Source organism: Vanellus vanellus, assembly GCF_965231255.1.
Source record: "Vanellus vanellus genome assembly, chromosome: 2".
Classification (NCBI taxonomy): domain Eukaryota; kingdom Metazoa; phylum Chordata; class Aves; order Charadriiformes; family Charadriidae; genus Vanellus; species Vanellus vanellus.
Window position 1 is genome coordinate 56472146 of NC_138906.1, and position 19046 is coordinate 56491191.

Here is a 19046-nt window from a genome sequence, read left to right on the forward strand (position 1 = left end):
AAGAGAAAAGTTTTTCCTCCTTGGCATGAAGAAGAAGAAAAGATCTTGTTTGGACTGCGTGAGATGTTCTAACTGAACCAAAGACAACCATTTATATACCCCTGCTGTGAACCACTTCTAGACTCCTTTCATAGACCCTCTCCCTGCTCCGCTTTTCCAAAATAGCCAGTGTGTATCTTGCAGTTTTCAGCTGTTTGGTAGGCAGTGCATTAAATCAGAAAAATGGATGACTTGGATTAATGTAATGTCAATACTGATACCATTCCTCTTTCCAGGGGAAAAAATCCCATCTTAATATTATCATAATACAGTATCATAATAATATTTATGTCAGTGATCATCCTTCTGAGTGGAGGGAAACATTTTTTCAGATCTCTCTTCTGATACAGTATACAGTATATTTAAAGAAAATGCTTCATTATCTCCTTAGTAATTTGTTCACATTTAAGCTTTTGACAATATTTAAAAGTAGCTATTGAATTTGATACAATTTACAAATAATTTTATCTCTTCCAGAACCACACTTCTAGTGAATGATTCGCCAAAAAAAGTATTAGCCCAGTTCTATTTAGCATAATTGATGTATAAAAAACCCAAAAGCCTAAGGGAGAGAATATAAAATAAAATAAAAAAAAAAAACAACAAACCAACAACCTGCTTTTAAGCTATATTTTCCTATCAGGAGAGAAAGTCAGGCCCACACATCAGTTTGAAGCAGTGAAGAAATGTTTATCTGTTGAATACGTCTTTGCTAGGAAGGGTACATGTCAGTACGAGGCTACACACATTAGGAGAAATCCTTTGCTTTGGTAACAGAAAGCATTGCTAGGTCAGCAAACATACTTAGTTTTTACTTTTCCTGAGAACAGCTGCAACGACTCCAGTACAGGGGAGTAAGCGGGAAAGGGGAGAACTTCACCGTTTAACTGAACCAACTAAAACACGCAGCCACTAAACAGAGAAAACGTGATGGCCATTATCAACGGCAGCGATCTCCCTATGCATACTTTTAGTACTTTCGGTAACCTCCTTGAAGATTTTGAAAAAAATGTTAAAACTCGAAACGAAACAGGAATTTGGGACATACTATATTTGAGATTATAACTTCCTTTGTTTAGCATAAATAAAAAGATGGAAGTTTTCTAAGCAAGAACTAATTTCTCGTTATCTTTCTTTCTCCGTCATCATTTCAAATACAGCTAAATCAAGCTGCAACGTGTTTTACGTGCAATTTTAGACTCTTTCAGAACTTCGGGAAAATGTGATGTTTTACTAAGTAACCACACAGAGCAGCAGGCAAGACTCCTCTGCAACAAGACTATGTTCTCTTATTCTATAATTGGTGAGATAATTCCTAATTACACTTTATACATATGAATTTCAAGCCTGTAATTGCTATGTATAGATTTTATACTTTGGTATAACATTTATTTCTTCTCATTTAATTACATAATGTGTACAAAATGCAGTAAAAAACAGTTCGTGACAAAAATCTTGAAAAAATACTTTATTTTAAAACCCTAAAATCTATTTATGAATCCTTAGTTACTTCTGTTATCTCCTGCTGAGCAGTCAAGACTGAGTAATTAGCACTAAACTCTCCACGCCCCCTCCAAAAAAATAGTGGCCTCTATAAATGAATGGTGATGTAATGTTAAATACTCGTGTTGAAGTTTATTTCTGCCCACCCAAAGGCTGGCCTACCTACCGGCAGTTTCATCAGAAAAAAGCAAGCAGCGAATTAACAAACTGACCTCAATGCCTATCTGTAGAGCAGTTACACTGCTTTTTCTGTAATATACCTTGTTGTCTTTTTAACATCCACGTTGCTTGGATACTGATATTTTATATTAATTATTAATTAAGGGCACAGTTAAATACAAACCCTATTCATGTCTAAGCAAATACGTATTTTCAGTCGCACCCACCACCCTTCTGACTGAGCTTATTTAGACGGTCAGTTAGACAGCTGCTTCAGCTAAGATTGCAGCACTGGTTTTTGCTCCTTTGATTTGACACAGGTCAAACTGATGCAAAGGCAATAATCTCAAAGAGAGTACACCTACAGGATGATGAGTGCATCTGCCTTGCCTTTTGAAGCAGCTGAAGGTTTGTTTCCACAGAATTTGGCATGTTCAAAACAAAAATTCACTTAAAACAGCCAAGAAGTTTGAAAATGTGCTTTGTATTGTGAAACGACAGTAACACTTCTTTCTACACCCTTTCCTAGATGACTTGTAAAGATATAAACTATCTCCACATGCTTTCATTTCATGTTTATTTTTCCATCACTCATCTAAAAAGAGAAGTAAAATGTACACAGTGAGAGTGAATGTGTTTGCATTTTGTTCTAAAATAGGAAAAACGCCTGTATTGAAGAGCCTTCTGCAATAGAAAACATGTCACAAGGAACCTATAATTTGCTGTTATTTTCATAAACCTGCTTGCGATATAGGATAGAATTAGATATTTACTTGATTAGCAGTTGAACTGTTCTTACTGTGCCTTTAATTTCAATTAGAATAGCTGCTGGGCTGAGTAACATTTTAGGTTTTTTAGATTCTGAAAGAACATATTCAGAGGATAAAGACATGAAAGTATGTTATTTAAACTTCCAAATATTTTGAAATTTCACTGTGGAGACACTGAATGTCACCTTCCTTTAATAACACATATTTATAACTGACACTAGTTGCAGCACCGTATTTACTGGAGTTAGAGCTCACGACAGAAAAAAGGTAATTAAAGAAAAATCAGTCTATATTAAGGACATACCTTCTGTGTTTCAAAACACATGACTTAAAAAAGCCTCAAGTATACATTCCTATTAAATGCATATTCTTACACCCTAAGAATAGGATGTAACACTGAAAAATCCAACAATCTCTCTAGGATGGAGAATAAGGAACACCAGAATACTGCATCAATATAACTTAAGTTCCCACTAGAACATACTAAGCAATAGGGTAAGTTGTGTATAAATACTACATTCAGAAAATACACATTGTAGGGACAGTGAACACAAATCACAGATTTAATGTTAGATACACAAGGGAAATGTTACAAAGAATCAATAGTTTGAAATGTGCATGGAGATTAAAAGCAATGCCAAGAAAGTAAAAAGTAGGAGGAATAAAGCATCTGCACGCTGCACACTTTCAGTACTTTTCAGTATCAAGGCAGATACAAGAAGAAAAAATGTAAAGCATTAATTTGCTACTGCAGTTCTCAACATAAACAAAGAACACATCCAAAGCCAGCTAAGAAAGTAACTGAAAGATGACTGATTCCTACATAAGACACATACATGAAAGGTCAGATAGCAAAGCTATATGAGAAGCTGTGGGATGTAACAGAGAGATTCCTGTATCAACACCACACTATTGATGATTTTGGTACAAACTACCAAACAAGAAATCAGGTTTATCTGCCAACAGTATCAATAGAAATTAATATAATCATGGTAATAGAATATCTTGATAACTTCAGGCCCTGAAAGATGCCGTCTTTCTTCTGAAAATGACACCAATCTACAACTTCCTTGTACTCAGCACATGGCAGCCCCTAAATCAAAGGGAGCATCATGACATAGGAATTGGGGGGTGCGTGGTTCACACTCCAGTTGTCAGTAAATATTCTTCTCTTTTGACTTCATGATTTCTCAGGGGAAGGGGGAAGAAGAGAGATTTTTACAAAATCTGTTATTACATAACTGATTTAAACATCAAAGTTTCTCTAAAGCTCAAAGCCTGCATCTTGATGACCGGAACAGAAACTACAGCTGTTTTAAAGAAATGGGTAGTTTTGAGCATCGCAGAAAGGACTAAACAAATCCTAACTTCCCCATTTTTCATTTGTGACCCTGTGGAAACATGGTACCTGAAAGAACAAGAAGTGCAAATACTAAATGGTGTTTCTGGTCATGCCTACTTTGGGTGTGACTTGAGGACTGCGGGAAGATGCATTTCAGTTGCCTGCTCCATGCCAATGGACCATCAGACTGCATTTGGCAGAAGTTTCTCTCCAAAACCCAGCTCACGGAAACGGCAACTTCTCAAAACTGGCCCTTGCAGATTGTTAGGAGACAGAGCCTGATTCTTGAACCTCCCAGATCCATCTGCCAACCCAGATTGCCAATATGTACAGTTCATCATGGATGATGAATTCAATGTTTACAACATCGGTATCAAAATAGCAGGGGAAGACTGGTAGGAAGGAAGGGGTTCGGTTTGTTTTTAAAGAGGATCTTTTTTAACCTGTTTTTTTTCTTAGAAATTAAACTGGGATCCACAGTATAAATACTTGAGATGTTTGGCATCTCAATTTATCCTTGTGCCTTCCTCATGCCGTTCTTAAACTTGGCTCAAAATTCCTAAGGTATCATTCTTTGTCTTCTCTCACGTGTGAGTCAGGACCTCCATATTTAATACTATCATTAATAATCTTCAATGCACTACTTTCACATTGAGGTGACTCTTTCATTATAGGAATGTTTATTTTAATAGGCCGTTACAGGCATGCATAAAAATATAAATACATTTTCCTCTTATGTGAGCTACAATGCGTTTCAGGTGTCATGCTAGACAATTAAAATTCAATTGGGTCATCCCAAAGGCCCGTCTGTAAACCTGATCAAAATGTGGCTTATTTTTTTTTTTTTAATTAACAATACACCTAGATTGTTTTTCAGGACTTCAAAAAAGTTTTGTCGAACACCTGAGATCACCAACAACCTTAATCAATATCTGTACGTCATTCAAAAGAAGTTTTACACCTAAAACACATACTACAAAATTATACAACTTGTGATTTAAATTGCTATAATTAAATGCTACGGTTGCTAAGTAGCCAATTGAAATTGCATGGAGAAAATTTCAACATGTGGCTGGCTGCTCAGAGTGTTGACATCCGAATGCTGTAGCCAGTTTTAAGCTTAGGATGAGTTCTTTAAAACAATAGTGATAATGTTGCTGGCCTCAGTGACCACGCACAGTGAGGAAGTACTTCCTGCTTCTTTACAAACTGTCTACTTGAATCATACTAGAAACCTACATGAAACCAGTCAGAGATGAGAAGGAAAATGGCAATGACAGTGAAAGCTTGCCTGACTAATTAATGCTTTTTTGTGGTGTTTGGAAATCTAAATCTTCAAATACCCACTCCTACTCAGCCTACATACTTGTCTTTTCCTGGCTCAAATATTCCTCCTTGTCACTAAGAGGCATAAAACTAAAACAGTATATATTTGTTAATGTTATTGCGTAGAGTACAATACAAAGTGAACATGTCAGTGTCTCATCTGAAAATATCACATTTTTTTCAGCAGCGAGTGGGACTCCAAGTCGAACTTAGGCTGCAGAGAGTAGGAAATCTCATAATTTCAGCACGACGGGCCAGGGTTGTGGCTTGAGCTATGATTTTTAAATTAAGTTGAGCACTCAAGAAAAGCAGCTGAAGATCAAATGATAACTAAAGCCTGATCTGCACAATTTCTGCCCTTTTTTGTTGTTGTTGGATTTTCCATTTTATTTTCTCCCTTACTGGAATACATATATCATCATCTGCAGCTACTACCGTTTGAGAGATTCTGAAGCGCAAGATTGCAAATACTTACTCTCCTGAATATCATTAGTATTTTCATGCCTACAAAACATAACTCGCACTACAAAGCTGCACCGAGCTACTTATATTGATTACAAACCAATCTATTTAGAAGTGAACAAGACTTACGACAAAATCTAGCCCTTATGATATCTCTGAAAAAGAAAAAAATAAAAATATTCAGGCTATCTTCATACAAAGACCAAGAAGACAAGGTGGCAACAGATTTTGAAAACATAAAATACAGTAGGAAATTTTAAACGTGACCTTTTGTTGGAGGGCATTATATACTAAAGCGTGTCTAAAATTTAGTCTGAAATGCCAGGATTTATTATTGATTCTCCTATAAATTTAGCTTAGTAAATGAATATACATCCACTTAAGAAAAGTGTTTTGAAACAAATAATGGTGTTTTCTCACTTGATTTGGCATGGTCTTGTGAGTCAGGCAACCAACAGGCAGTATAGATAGTCTCATAACTTACGTACCGTGGGGAAAGCTAAGAATACCTATTTTTAACTGACCATTACTTTGTGACAATGATTCAGTGAATGCTCAGATGGGAGAAAAAAAAAAAAAAAAAAAAAAAGAAAAAACCCACAAACCCAACCCACTTCTAAAGAACCAATTGCTTCAGCCTATAAAATCTCTTCAGGCTGTGAGACTTGACAGGATAGACATATAAAAGTATTTGCCCCCTTTCCACACATAGAACAGACTTGACGCTTATCAAACTTTAGATAAATGCAACAGCTGGGTTAATTAAAAACCCTCTTTTGGCCCCATAGTTAGACACTTTGTATGAACACAAGTGAGAGCTGGACTCATGCTCTGTGAGAGATTGCTAAGAAGTTACACATCATCTAGATCAGCACATCTTAAATTTTGATGGCCTTATCATGAGCGTACTCTGTTCGTGCAAGACACCACGTACAGATTCTTCGAAACCAACTGATGTCACTTTGTTGAGCTGCAAGGTTGGGAAACAGAGTGTCACTCCTGCAAGGACAGAAACTAATCCAAGAGTTTGAGGCGCAAGGGACATGCATTATGGACTCATAACACTGAGGCTTAACAAAGACCGTGAGGTTTCAAAAAAATGGGGTTTTTTTGCTACGCTCTTTGCTTCAAAAGGTGAGCGTGGCTTTTTGACAGGTCTCCTTCTAAAAGGGAATGCCCAAAAAGGCTAGGTGATTTTTTGTACCTTTGAATGGGCATGACTACAATGTAATTTTTAAACACAATTTAGTGTTTTATGAGAATGGAACTCTAATGAGATACCTTTGAGAACTTAATATTCTCCGTAACCAACAAATACTTAAGTTATTATTTTCTCAATGGAATGCACATGCAAACAGTACTTGCTTAAGAAATACCATTCATATATGTACACATTTAAAAGAAGTTAAAAGAGAACATTAAAGATGCTGCTCGCAAGCATCATTTGCTTGCTTGCACAAAAGAAATACAGTACAAACTTTAAGTGCATGCTGGACTTTTTTCCTGTCTGGCTCCTCCCTCATTCAGTGAAATTAAAGATATTTGAAAGTGGGTTTATTTCTCATAAGTAAGGTGTAGCTCCAGACCTTATTTTGTTATATATCAGTTGAATCACACACACACAAAAAATAATTTCCCAAAGGGTTGTTTCTGTACTTAGTATACTAAGCTATACTTTCCAGAAGCATAACTACTGCATCTTTACGACACTGCTTTTTATATGAGTCCCAATTTCATGGCTAGGAAAACGAAGTACAGAGAAAAGTAAAGGTAAAACCCCTTAGCATTGTCAACAGCATCTTCGACAATATTGCATTTTAAAATGACCAGAGGATACTTTAAACAGATTCGTTTACATCCATGAGAACTCAGTGCTGCTGCATATTTAGCATATGGTGTCACAAGGCAGGCACTCCAAACATGAAGCACACACATTTAATGACCACCTTTTAACATTTTGATTGAAGCGACTTACTCAAAACCACGTGTGAACTGTGCGGCAGATGCAGGAAGAGATTCCTGTCTGGCATTCAACTTCTATAAAAATGAAGCCATACTTTTGTAGCCTCTTACCTCTTTCAATACTTTTCATATTCTGGATCAAATTAATTAAGAATCTGACAGACAGCAACCTGGTTCACAAGGCAGACTAAATGCTCTCTTACTCCACAGTCATGTTTATCCTGCCCACTTCAGGAAGAGGGTACAGCAGAAAGATATTACTTAACTTAAAAATACCACAGTGCTTATGAATTAGAGGTTCATCTACAGTAAATAAATTTGTCGGTGAATTTTTTCATGTTTGGGTTACTCTTACTTATTTATTGTGACATTTTTAGAAATCAGAATTCAGGCGTTGAAAAAGCCTAACCATTTTATATGGTGTAATTATACAATTTCTAATCTAGGTCTCAAGCAAAGCTGACACCTTTGGGCTCACAAAACACAAAAAGGACCAGAATATGTGGCAGCAGGTGAAAGCTTATTTTTCGCATGCACTTCCCAGGGCCCCATTCCTCTTTATTCATAGCCAGCTTCTCTCCCCCACCCCTTAAAAGCACAGGACAGCAGAAGAGCAGCAGTCAACTAACTTTCTGCCCAAGTCTCTTTGCAAAAGAACTTATTATCCAAAAACGAGCAGCAGAGCTCCCAGGCAAAAACCAGGCCTAAGAGCATGTTGATATGGTAGACAATAGATTTCTGGAAACTTGTTATTGATCCATGAGTGGATCATTTAATCAGAAACATTTCCAAATGTATTTCAGACTTAGGCAGACAACCAGCACTGGAAATTTCAGATCGTACTTTTAAATTCTGCAGTTATAGGCAAATGAAAACAAAATCTTCTAACAGAAAGTGTTGAACTATCTCCTTTATCGCTATTTTTCTTATCTAGACAATAAATGTATATTAAATGTGTGTACAAACAGAAGTCTATCATTAATATAAACATATATTTTTATTTAGAAACCCATCGTATTTGAAGAATTCACCATAAGCTCTCTAACTATCATTGTAAGATAGGCAGGCTAGACAAAAACATAGCATAGCCATGGACCACATTTGCTACAGCCAGAAGTTAAAAAACACTTCCTATTACAATATTCCTTACGCCAAAATACAAGTGATGTCTCATTTTGAGCCCTTCATATAACATCTGGATACAGGACTATCTCATAACACATATAAATCCTGCATAATTGTGTATATGTGGGTATCACATATTACAAACTGTCTTAGAACTGGATTTTCCATTTCACTTCTTCAAACTATATTCCATTCCTTAATGCTTTCCACTTTAGAACAGAATCCACTTTCCTAAATTTCCCACAGACCAATAGCTTGAAAACAGTTGTAATTTAGCATAAAAGAGCTACTTTTGACAAAATTAAAGGGTTGGGTATGGTTGGTGGTGTGGGTTTTTTTCACTGCATAAAATTTAAAAATCGAAGTAAAAAGTTGGCTTGAAACACCAAATCAAAGCTAGGCAGTACACATTTTCAACTCAGCAAAACAGGCAGGAATAGAGCTGAATTTCTGTTTCAAAACAGAATTTAATTTCAGACACCTTCGTGTGGATGTTTCACTTTCAATGAACTGGCATTTTTAAATGGAAAAACATTCCATCAGAAAATTTCCAACCAGTTTTAGTACTTACTTAATAGACACATGCAAAATTTAATTCCTCTCTGTCTCTTGTCTGTTAGGAATTACTTCCAGACGCATCGTATTACCTCAGCCCTTCATCAACTGCTTTTCAGTTGCAGAAACCTCTATATGTAAAAACTCCCTGCAGTACTATGGACATGAATATAATTTCATTTGACTTGAGACAGCCCTCAGTGGGCCACAAAAGTCTATTTCAACAAAGAATTAAAAATTTAATTAAAACATGGTTATATTTAACAAAACAAAACCCCAAACCAACAACAACCACGCATAAGACGATTTAAAAAAAAAAAAAAAAACACACCACCAAAAAAAAAAAAAAACAAAGAAAAACCAAACACCAACACACTTTATATCTTTTTCTGATCTGTGTGTTCACAACAGATCAGATTGTGGAAGCTTTTACCAGATGCTAGGAAATTTTTGCTGGTATGTGTTCAAGTGAAATGACTTCTAAAATAAAAGACAATCTGAAGGTTAATAAAAAACTGCCACCTTCCCTTCATAAGTTTCCACAAATAATAAACTTAAAACGTCAGCTAATTTCCAGCTATCAGATATTTCAATAGTTCAGTTTACTGCGGGGTTTTTTTCTGAGGCATAGTCAGAGAAATGGCTAAAGGAACTGTAATGGCCTTCTGGGACACGAAGACTAATGTTTCTGTAAAAAATGTTAAATTAATTTTTATAGTGATGCAAAGTCAGGGAAGGGTTGTTAAGGGATGGCCTCTTGCCACAGGGTGGAGTTTTGTTTTGGTATCCTTTTAGAGTCTGCAGGTGTTTGGCAGGAGCTGAAATCAGGGCCAGCTGTGATATTTCAGCTCTGATATTTCCCTCCCCATATTTCTCAGAAGTGATGCATCAGGGTGATGTCTTACACCTGATGTACTCAACTTGTGTGGTATGACTGTAACTGCTTTGCAGGGGGAAGTACCACTGCATGGCTTTCATATTCATTTTCAGCTGGCAGCATTCATATAGTAAAATTCATCAACATGAATGGATTTAATCTGGCAAAACATCAGATAACAAACAATTTCTTAAACTGCCTATAATATTTCTGGGTTGTTTTGTTGCTTCTTATATATGGCAGCCATTTAATTAAAGTAATAACACTGTATAAGAACTGTGAAAGAAATTGCATTGCGAAAAAGGGGACAGTAATGTTTTAAAGGAAACAAAAAACCCCTTCAGTCCCCTCACTTAACCGTCAAAGATCTTTGTTCTTTCATACTTAGCTGCAGTACAGCGCGTACCTGGTTTTGTTTTATCTTTTGGGAGAATTTGAATAGTTTCTATTAAAAATGGTATTCTCTTTTAAGTTTGTTTTGTTTGGAAAACCTCAAACCACATTGTATTTCATACACATGTTCCCCAGGGTATGTTAAATGGGACCATACTGAGGTCACTAGCAAGTTTTTAAAACGTTTAAGAATTCCTTTAATGTTTGTGCTATCTTGGCTTGGTTAAAAGAACACATTTTTAAAAAATAGCTTGAAAAAGTTTGACTATAAAAAACTTCATTAAAATAGTCTATACTGTACTTTTAAGAGTTTGCAAGAACTTTTACAAACATTCTTTCCTCCCTCTCGTTTTTAAGAAAATTGTTCCCTTAACTAGCGAATCTGCTCCTCTCGCTCTCAGCCTTTTTATCCATACATGCACAAGTACACATATACTTCTATCCACAGACTGATTGACTTAGCAGTACAAATGCCTGTGGTATTCATTTTAACTTCACAAATGAATAAAAGATTATAATCAGTGGGAAAAGTGGATGTTTCACTCCATTCATGGAAAAAACAGTATCACCTGGCACTCCAACTTAGCAAAAAAATTTCATGTTTTTTGGCAGCTCGCTTGGAGTATGATTGAAGCTGTTAATGATATTAGCAAAATGTCCTGGGATCAAAAATGTGTCGTTTTATCTCAGTTTATAGAAGAAGTTATACAAACCACTCACGGCCTTAAGAGTTCTGAGGTCCTTTTAGTTAAAATAAAATAAAAGTTGAAAACATGACCCACCTGTAGCTGATTAAGTTCCATTAGACCATTTCAGTCATCTCCTTTACTTGTCTTTCCTACCTCCTCAGACTTGCTTCCACTCCTCCCTTGCATTATTCCAACCGCCTCCCAGGACTTCTGTCTTTGGCTGGTACCAGCCCAGTGCACCCTTTGCAGCACTACTGACAGCTGAGGTGGCATATGCTTTAACGATCGTTGACATCCATGCAGTGCATCTTGGTCACTCATGGTGCGAGACTGCACTTACAATGAATGATGGCTGCGTTATGGATATCAGAATCCGTAGATCAAATAGGAAGACAATGACAATAACGTGAAGTTAAAAAATGGAATCGTGCCTAGATCCAATTCTGATAGTAACACCCAAAATTGAAGAGGTTAGCAAAAGGTCCAGCAAAGGGCTACGAAGATGATTAGGGGATTAGAACATCTTTCATATGAGGACAGGCTGAGGAACTTGGGTCTCTTTAGTCTGGAGAAAAGAAGAATGAGGGGGGATCTTATTAATGCTTTCAAACACTTAAAGGGAGGATGCCAGAGGGATGGGAGGAGTCTTTTTTCAGTGCTGCCCATTGATAGGACGAGGGGTAATGGGCACAAGCTTGAACACAGGAAGTTCCATCTTAACATGAGGAGGAACTTCTTCACTTTGAGGGTAGTGGAGCACTGGAACAGGCTGCCCAGAGAGGTTGTGGAGTCTCCCACTCTGGAGACATTCAAAACCCGCCTGGACGCTGTCCTGTGCAACCTGTTGTAGGTGACCCTGCTCTGGCAGGGGGGTTGGACTAGATGATCTCCAGAGGTCCCTTCCAACCCTGACTATTCTGTGAACCTAAGTATTATCTATTAGAGATAGAATAGAGTTTGTATACGTTTAAGTATCCCCAGGTTTGACGTTTTTCTGGAGTCTTTGCAATCATTGAAAGCAAATAACTATGAAATGCAGATTACTGCCTTATGATAAACACTTTCATTTTACATCACACTGTCTGTACTTGTTGTTACAGAGTATTAGTAAGTAAGGTTATTAAATGTAAGCTGAGTGACATCTTTCCTAGAAATGCATTTTCTGATCTAAACTGAGCCTGAAAAAACCCACCATATTATAATAGGAGCACTGTGAAGAATGATTACAAAGTTCTTATACTTAATGACTGAGTTACACTTTACACATGAGAAAAATCTTGCTGCGATTACAATATGTTGGTGGTGGTGGTTTTTCTGTGTTATAACTGGGATTTCATAGTGCAGAGGATACCTAGATTACGGATTCTCAGGTGTTGCTAGACTTCTTCCCTAGTCTTAGATATAGTCTCAGGGCACTGTCATGATTTTTGAGGTTTCAGAAACCAAAGTTGCAGACTGGCTTATGAAAGAGCAAAGCTATGCACAAGCATGTGTGTTTATCCCAAACGCATGCTGTCTATACAGGAGCAGAAGGATGGAGACTCAGCAAGGTACAATGCCAAAGAACTACAGTTCAGAAGAAACGTGAAGGTGAAAAGCTTTGCTTCAACTATCCCATAGCCTCTAAATCCAAGCTACGGATAAGTGCCTTAGGGCAATGAAGCCACCTGTGAAGAGCTGAAGTGTTCACCATCAAAGTAAAAATTTCTGTAGAAATTAGAAAAGTATGCTTAAGAGGCTGAGTATGCTACCCTCCGAATTGCTGGTCTGCTGGATGGCCTCTCGGGTGCATAAAGGTGGAGTGGGAAGCTTAATTTTATATAAGTGATGTAAAGTAAGTATCTTGTCGTAAGGGTACTACCTTAAAATGTCAACACTTTTGCATATTTCAAGAAAGAAGAGGAAAGAACTGCAGTCTTTCCCCCCCCCTCCCCCCCCCTTGAACAGAACAATAACTGTGTGAAAATGCTTAAGGAGGCAGGCAGCACCAGAAACAAACGTATAACATGCAGCACCGCCACAAATACTGACATTTCATTTCCAATAGTAATAAGAACGCAGTGTCTGAGTGCCACTTATTTCAGAGAACGGTGTAGAAAAAAAACAAAGTTTTCAAGCAGTTTCATGAGGAAAAAAAATAGATCAGCATGCCCCTTTACGGGAAAATATTTTGAAAAACTTGCCATATGGTGGTATCTGACTGCAAAGCACTGTGATACCTTTTATGGATAGGCTGACGATGTCAGTTTATTTAATATTTAGACAAATTCTAACAAGAGCAAGGTAACCAAGCTAACCTTTTTTCAGTTTGGGAGGTAATGGCCATCCCACATCATACTATGCTTTAAAAAGATGTTTTTTTCAAAGTGGACCTGACTTCTTAAAATTCACAGCATCAAAAAAAAGCAAAGAATATTTTTCCAATGCTGCCCTAAGTACAGCCAAGTCAACCACGTTCTGAGTAAAACAAAGACTCTTGCTGTATGTTCTTCAAAGCCCAACCGTAATCCCTGTGAAAGTTATGAAGTGAAAAATTTGGCCCATACATACTTTACAGCATGGTACTACATCATTTTAAGGAGAAAGAGCATATTTATTTAAGAAAATAGTCTTTGCTTGCAGTAGCCTAACAAATATTATCTTACACCCCTAAAACTATGATAAACATTTATAACAAACATATTTATTATAAACATATTCTCTTATAATAGAGACTGTTTTGCCTGTTCTTCTTTCCCATAGACTACAATCATATCCACAATCCTGACAAACACTTTTTGACAGTAGACATGGACATGTACAAAATGGGCTGGTTTTTTTTTCCTCCATTGGCAAATCATTTTTCTGGTTACTCCCATTATTAGAAATTAATTTAAAGGAGATTCATCGCACAATAGAATAGCCATAAAATACTCTGTTGCACTATTCAAGACAGTGTAATTCAGTTTGTGTTGGGCCCTTTAACCCATCATAAGCCAGAGGGTGAGAAGAAGGGGAGGGATCAGGGAATATGCAGGTATCATAACTCTACAGATACTCAAAAGTAAAAATATTTTTTTATAACTAAGTATAGATGCAATTCAGTGAAAGATTTTAAATTTAAAATAAATAAATAAAAATCTGAAGCATTCTCAGCAGGGAAACCACCAGGCCAAGAAAAGTTTAAAATCTTTCTATGTATGACTTTTGTGCTTTGTTTATCTGTTTTCAGTCAAAAAATTGCCCATGTTTTTCAAACAGTATAGATTCTAGTTATCCCTACTCCATACAAAAAATCAGCTTCTTGTGGACAGCAAGAAAGGTACTTTTCTGCATATTTGTCTGACAAAATGCAATTACATAATATATTACAGTTTCTTTCCCTGTTTTACCAGCCATTTCTGAAAGACAGACTCCATACAAGACACGGAATACCTATGGTTTAATGCGTTATGGCAAAATCTGTGTTCCCAAGCATATAATTCATTTAAAGATCTGTATTTATTTCTTATTATGCCATATTATTGGCTTAAACTCAACTCACCATATAACTTAATCCACCATATAACTCTCAAATCCCATTTTAAAGTAGCTGAAATCAGGTCTGAGTGGCAGGAAAAGTGATCATTACTCAGCATTTGTAAAACACATGTAATAACGTATAGAAAAGACTTGGTGAGAACCAACCTGAGGATCCGAGAATACTTGCTGCATATTGTTGATTGGGCCATATGGAACCCCACTACCTTCAAAGAGCTGCAACCATTCGATCGTTGCTTTTTCTGAAAACCTAAGAGTAAATAACAAGCATGTGGTTTCAACTCTGTGCTTTCAGATTCTGAAAAATGTATATAGCATGTCCCCTCCCTCTCTCGCTGCTTCCATACTCTTCCCCACTGATTTCTTCCCAGGCAGTGAATAACATAACGAAAATATACTACATGTGTTCTTTAGAAATGCAAACCCCAAAGACGTAGGGGAAAGAACATAGCTGAACCGACTTTTATTTCTATCCGATTATCTGAAACAATCCAGCAATGATGTAAACCTAAATTTATCAGCAGTTTCAAATAAGGATCAATGGTTTTCCTCCAGTCCTTAATTACACTAATGTGCTTCACATTTGTTTTCTTTTATGTACATATTTAACAACAAAAAGATATATATAACGCGGGTTCGAGTCTAACATACAACACTGCTCACTAAAAGCTGATGTGAAGCACCACAGTGTTTTTCTTCATTACATCCAAAACATATGCCAGGATGAACAGCCACATTTTTTGGTCAGATAACAACATTGATTATATACTTATTTGTTGCATGATTGTATAACCTATCCTAAGGACATCTGGTTCAGCATATATATATTCTACCTACGCTGGTGAACACAGAGCTCCATGTCCTTGTGTCACATACAAAAAGCTCTGCTTGTTTCTTTTTAAGCATTCAATTCCATATCTAGTAGCACCACTCTATTTCCCCCTTTTTGCTAGATACTTTTTCTTTCCTTGTCTACCTGGCCATTACATATGTGAAGAGAACACACTTGAACCAATACCAGTCACTGAGAGATGGTATTTTCTGCGGCCATCTGGGATTCTAAATCAAAGGTGAACTTATTTGGAGATCATACCTTAAATTTCATGAAGGTAAATAACACAGAGGTCTACTAGATTATTAGAAAGGAAAGATCTACTTCATAATACGTACAACACTGAACAGAAATTAGGTGTGATTCAAAGACCTGATGGAAATTAAATTAATAGAACCTTGATAAGGGACACTCAATTACTGGTATTCCATAGCTCACTAGCTCAGAGTTCCTCAAGTGTTATCCAGAACAATGTCAGTAACACTCAGCTTTACTTCTAGTATATTATGATGTAAAAAAAACCCAAAACCTTCCAAGTTTCTGACAGAAAGTTAACATAGACAAAGCCGAAAAGCATGAAGCACCCTAAATCAGTACCAAGTCAAACTTTGTAAACTTCTTTTTATATCTATGCAGAAATTGTCTGCAAAGTATTTCATGCTGCTTTTAGATTAAAGAAAAAAAAAAACTAGTGATGGTGACAAGTTACAGTTATATTAAGTATATGGCACAGGTATGCATCCAAGCTTCACAGTTAGTGTCTTTCCCCCTGTGCAGGGACGATTTCCCAAAGCTTTGAGGGAATAAATCCTGATACCCGATGCATTTTGCACTCTAAATGAATAGGAAAACACACAAGTTTTGCACTGCTCTTCCTCAGAAATTGAAGCTTTACTCCTGCTGAATGCACGTGAAGTTAATAAATAATGCCAATAAAAATGGAAGGAGCAATAATACAGAAAAATCAGAATAAAAGGCTTTAAAAGTGCAAAATGTACTACAAAATGAAGCATCACTTCTGAAGAAATGAAGCATAATGAAGCATCACTTCTAAAGAAAATGGATATAAGATTATTGCACTGTTGGATTATATGCTTCATTGAATATTCAAGTTATTTTATCATAGAATCATAGAATGGTTTAGGTTGGAAAGGACCTTGAAGATCATCAAGTTCCAACCCCCCTGCCATAGGCAGGGACACCTCCCACTAGACCAGGTTGCCCAAGGCCACATCCAGCCTGGCCTTGAACACCTCCAGGGATGGGGCCTCAAACAACCTCTCCGGGCAACCTGTCCCAGTGCCTTACCACTCTCACAGTGAAAAACTTCTTCCTAATGTTCAATCTGAACCTGCCCTCTTCTCATTTAAAGCCATTCCCCCTTGTCCTATAGCTACATGCCCTAGTAAAAAGTCCCTTCCCAGCTCTCCTGTAGGCCCCCTTTAGGGACTGGAAGGCTGCAATAAGATCTCCCCAGAGCCTTCTCTTCTCTGGGCTGAACAGCCCCAACTCTTTCAGCCTCTCCTCATAGGAGAGGTGCTCCAGACCTCAGATCATCCTCGCGGCTCTCCTCTGGACATGCTCCAGCAGGTCCATGTCCTTCTTATGTTGGGGACTCCAGAGCTGGATACAGTACTCCAGGTGGGGTCTCACGAGAGTGGAGTAGAGGGGCAGAATCACCTCCTTTGACCTGCTGGCCACACTTCTTTTGATGCAGCCATTTTATGGTAAAGATGTGTCCAAGAGTGGTATTTTCTTTATGGCTGACTACATCTAGGGTCCATCTAATTTAATACTTTATTGCTGACCATATTTAGAACCAGGTAAACTATAGGAAACTGGGGAAAAAAGGTACCTACAGAGAGGCAGATAACCTTCCTTCCTCGGTGATTGCAGCCATTTGGAATGCATGAGTTTAATCTAAAATACAACTTGTATTTCCCTTCAGTACTCTGTTTGGTAACAGTTCTCATAATCCATATATTTTTGTTATTCGTAGCCTTCTGTTAATAAGGTTTGGGGCTCAAACTATTGCATGCTGTAAATATGATTCACACGAAAAACTCTTTCCCCATCAGTTATTGGTGCTATTTATACAAAACTGTGCTGATTCTCTGCTAGCAACTGAGCCACATCGCTCATAATTCACAGACCCCTGAGTCCCTTTGTATAAATTAAAAGGTTTTTTTCTGCTACTACTTTTTCTGACACCTCAACCTCCACTACTATTTCCTTTCTAACAGAAGACCACACAGCTACAAGCGGACTCTTGGACTCAGCATCATAACCATGGTGCTGAAGAACATCACTAATTCTTAATATTTGTATCATCATTCCCCTGAACTATTAGTAATGAATAAGCCCTGCTATGTAATGTTCCTTGTACTTCCTTTTAAGAAAGAGTTTATAAATATCCTCCTGAGTTTAAAAACACAAACAACTTTTGTAGTTAAAGGACACTTTGAAAATGAAGTCTTTTCAAAGAGAGAGTCAGTAATTTACATCTGCATAATCAAGATGCTACTTCCTGATGTCATGGTAAATCTGAATCATTTTCAAGACACACATTCTTCTTCAGTAACATTATTATGAGTAACTCAATGGGGTGTAAGAATTTCTGAAATTTTAGCTTCTACTTAGATTTTTCCTTCCTATGTAACAGACCAAGAAAAATTACCACAATTTTGTAGAAAACAAAAGATGTTCTGTTTTAAGAAATACTTGTTTTGAATGGATCTAACAATCGTCTTAGTCTTCCTTATTAATTTATTTATTGGTGGTTGGAGAGAATTCCTAAAAGCTTTAAACTCAAAGATGTAAAATCCCACATTCCATCACCCTCAAAGGAGACACGCAGCATTTTCTCTTGAAACTGAAACTGTTGACCTAAATCTGATGTAGAATAGCTTCCTTTATTTGTGGTAAAAAGAGGCTGTTGAGAGCATATTGTTAAGCAAACTGTTTAAAAAGAAAACAGAACATCACCACTGCCAATAAAGGTCTATTATGCAGATTTTGAGAGCAGCAGCATGCAACTGTTTGGTTCATTCAGTTGTGTTTTATACATTAAAACATCTGTTGTCTAGCATTAAGGCAGAAATACTGTTTCAAAATCTGATAAAAGATAAGGCGTGAGTAAAAAATGCCCAACCTTACCTCTCTGATGTCAGCTGCACAAGCTGCATAAACCTTCAATTTTTTTTTTTTTTCTAACCCGGATGTATCATTCCCTCCACTCAAATATAATTCTTTGACTGCACTTATAGAAATAAATACCATAAACTTTCTTTACAGCAAAGGGCTGATGAATAGGTTGCTAGGTATCACTTCATATCATACTCAGCACTACAAAATATCAAGTAAAGAATTTCAACAAAAACTTCCAAGAGAAGTAAAAGATTTAATTCTCTCCTGAAAACAAAAAGTTCTGTCAGCAAGAGTTTACAAGGCCTGGCCAATCCTTTTCCTTATAACGCTTGTTTTAAAACATTTT

General features: G+C 36.9%; 1 protein-coding gene across 1 annotated transcript in view; it reads right to left on the bottom strand.

The window, feature by feature from the left end:
• Window positions 1–19046, bottom strand: part of SUGCT (succinyl-CoA:glutarate-CoA transferase) — a 335643-nt gene that overhangs the window by 174571 nt on the left and 142026 nt on the right. The window contains exon 12 of the mRNA XM_082479451.1: window positions 14869–14971. Coding sequence (XP_082335577.1) covers window positions 14869–14971 — 103 coding nt within the window. The remainder of the gene's footprint in view (window positions 1–14868; window positions 14972–19046) is intronic.